This window comes from Egretta garzetta, unplaced genomic scaffold (genome assembly GCF_000687185.1).
Source record: "Egretta garzetta isolate BGI_Z169 unplaced genomic scaffold, ASM68718v1 scaffold798, whole genome shotgun sequence".
Lineage (NCBI taxonomy): Eukaryota > Metazoa > Chordata > Aves > Pelecaniformes > Ardeidae > Egretta > Egretta garzetta.
Genome location: NW_009260419.1, coordinates 17056 through 20192, shown reverse-complemented (window position 1 = coordinate 20192; position 3137 = coordinate 17056). Strand labels below are relative to the sequence as shown.

At 61.7% G+C, this 3137-nt stretch overlaps 1 protein-coding gene across 2 annotated transcripts in view; it reads left to right on the top strand.

Annotated features, from left to right (window-relative positions):
* Window positions 1-3137, top strand: part of LOC104130613 (F-box/WD repeat-containing protein 7) — a 14348-nt gene that overhangs the window by 9664 nt on the left and 1547 nt on the right. For both annotated transcript variants that reach the window (XM_035899242.1, XM_009643674.2), the window contains exons 8-11: window positions 91-214; window positions 380-516; window positions 2129-2242; window positions 2889-3070. In XM_035899242.1, coding sequence (XP_035755135.1) covers window positions 91-214; window positions 380-516; window positions 2129-2242; window positions 2889-3070 — 557 coding nt within the window. The remainder of the gene's footprint in view (window positions 1-90; window positions 215-379; window positions 517-2128; window positions 2243-2888; window positions 3071-3137) is intronic.

Here is a 3137-nt window from a genome sequence, read left to right as displayed (position 1 = left end):
GGGGGGGGCAGGGTGGGCCCTGGGGCGGGCCCCCGGCTCCCAGCCACGGGAGCCCGCTGTGCCCTTGTGACTCGGCTTCCCCTCCTGCAGCTGGCGCTCTATGTCCTCTCGTTCCTGGAGCCACGGGACCTGCTCCGTGCTGCCCAGACCTGCCGCTACTGGAGGGTCTTGGCTGAAGATAACCTGCTTTGGAGAGAGAAATGCCGCGAAGAAGGTAGAGACCCCTCCTCCCCACGGCGTGTGGCTGGTCTTGGCTGGGATCTGCAGTGGGGCAGCCCACAGCTCCCACGGATGTACATTGTGTTGGCTCCCCAGCAGGGTGAGGGCATGGGCCGCCTGCGTACTGTGAGGCATCCCGCTCTGTGTTTCCCTCCTGCAGGCATTGAGGAGCCCTTGAACCTCAGGAAGCGGCGCCTACTGAGTCCTGGATTCATGTACAGCCCCTGGAAATTTGCCTTCATGCGGCAGCACAAAATTGACATGAATTGGCGCAGCGGGGAGCTTAAAGCCCCTAAGGTGGGTGCTTTCAGGGGTCCTTGCTGAGAACCAGGCTGTAGAGCATTGATGTGCAGGAAGCTGGTACAGGAAGGAAGTGGCAGAAAAACATCCATGACCAATAGGATGAGGACAGCACTAAGAATTTTGAAAGAGCCTCAGGAAAACATTCACAAGTCTGGCCTGCCTTCAGGAGGCACAGGCCAAAGGCGTTCTCTTGGAAGCCCTTGAACGTAGAGGTTGCCGAAGCTGCAGGTCCTGCCTGCTCCCTGCACTTCCTGTCCCTGCCTGCAGAGAGCAGACCCGCAGTGCAGCTTACGTGGAGCTTTCCTGTGTGCTCCGTCTGGCAGCACAGCTGACCTCGGGGATGGCCACCGTGGGTGTTCCAGGGCTGCAGTTCTGCCAGCAGAAGAAGGGTCACCCTGGACCCCAGAGGGGAGGGGGTTCCCGTCCCTTCACCCCTTCTCTGAGCCCTGTGGCAGGGCTGTAGCTGACCATGGCATCCCAGGAGCGGTGCAGCCCTTCTGGAGCTCAGTCGAGCTTTGTCCCTGCTACAAGGTTCCAGAACACTGGGCTGTTGGCTGTGCCACTCCCTGCCAAGGTCCCTGCCTGCCCCTCGTCCCTGTCCAGGAGGCAGGGGGAGCAGAGCCCCAGCCTCCCCTTCCCTCAGTCCCTCGGGTAACAGGCTCGGTCCTGCTGCTCTCCACCTCTGGAGACCTTTTCAGGGCCCCCGGTGTTCCCAGCCCCTTCTCCAAGCCCCTGCTTCGGTGGCACCTGGGGTGAGCAGCAGTGCTCTGCACAGTGCCATTGCTGCAGGGGCTGCACCCCCAGCAGCAAACTGGCACCAGGCAGCCCTTTCCTGAGCCCCCCCGACACCCTGGTCTGTGCCCCCATGAGCAGAGCTCTCCAGGGCACTGCCCGTCGGGATGCCCACCCGCAGGGGCGCCCACCCACCAGGACGCCCCCCCTGTACCTTGCCGTGGCTGAGGGGAATCTCTTCTCTGCAAAGGGCAGCTCTGGGCTTGTTTTCACGCTGAGCTGCCACTTGCTCTCATGCTGCCCCTCCCTGTGGCTTGGCCAGGTCTGCCCGATGTGCCTCCATGTTCCCTGTCCCTGCCTAACCTGCCCGATCTCTGCCCGCTTGCAGATGTTGCTTGGTCATTGCCCACCTTTGCTGCCCTGTCTCCACCTCACCGTGTTGGGGAGGTGGCAGCTGGTGCACCATTCGTGCTGCCTGCCTTCCATCACATGGAAAATGGAGCTGGTGGCCCTAAATGCGCTCTGGCTGATGGCCACCAGTTTTTGATCCAGAACAGACCTCCAGCTCTGAGCTCAATAGCTTCTGCAGCCTTAACAGCCACAAGGGTCCATCCATGGTTTGGCGTCCCCAGGTAGCCTACCATCCCCCAGCAGTAGCTACCAAATGCTGCCCCTGGCTCCTACAGTGGCTGCTGCCCTGCAGAGAAGCAGCGGGGTGGTGGCAGGCGTTACAGGGACCCGTCTGTTCATCCTCCCCTCAGCACTTACTGCTTCCCCGCCATTCTCACAAGGCTTCTGGGGCCCGGGGTTCTGCCGGCCCTGGAGCTCTGGGCTGCCCTCGCCGCCCTCCTTACTCGTGTCCTTCTTAGCACAGGTGCTGAAGGGACATGACGATCACGTCATTACCTGCCTGCAGTTCTGTGGCAACCGGATAGTCAGTGGCTCGGATGACAACACGCTCAAAGTGTGGTCTGCTGTCACGGGGGAGGTGAGCCCACGCTCATGGTCACACCACAGGGTGGCTCCGCTGGGGGGCATGCTGGGGGGCACACTGCGGGGCACGCTGGTCCTCTGCGCTGCCACGGCAGTGGGTGGTGTGAGAGGCAGAGGGCCCTTCTAGCTGGGTTTGTCCCGTCTCTGGCAAAGTGTAGCTGGGGAGAGGGTTTGGTAGGTCCTGTGGCTGCAGGAGCGGTGGGAGGACCTGTCTGAAGCTCCGAGTCTGTTGGTGCAGTAACAAACGAGCGAAGGTTGGCCACGCGTGCTTTTGCTGGCAGTCAGATGGCGTGGGCCACCTTCCCAGAGATCCAGGAGGGGCAAGGAACTTGGCGACCGTTATTGCGGGGAGGACTCTGGTGGGGCCCAAGGTTGTCTGCAGGGCGGTGGATCGCTGGCCTGAAGAGCCTGACTGAGCCGAGCCCTTGCCTAGAGGAAACCCTACGCTTTGATTTTCCTTTTTGCTGTGGTGTTCAGCCTTTCCCAATCCAGTGTCGCGTGTAGAATCACAGAGCGGGTTGGGTTGGAAGGGACCATAAAGATCCTTTGGTTCCAGACCCCTGCCATGGCCAGGGACACCTTCCCCTAGACCAGGTTGCTCAAAGCCCTATCCGACCTGGCCTCAAACTTCTTCTTTGCAGTGTGTGCAGACCCTGGTTGGCCACACAGGGGGGGTGTGGTCTTCCCAGATGAGGGACAGCATTGTCATCAGCGGCTCCACCGACCGGACCCTCAAAGTGTGGAATGCAGACACGGGCGAGTGCGTGCACACGCTGTACGGGCACACGTCCACAGTGCGCTGCATGCACTTGCATGGGAACAGGTACGGGGGGGGCTGGGGTTCGGGGCCTGCTCCGCCTCTCTGAACAGGGCAGGTGGGGGGGTGGGAG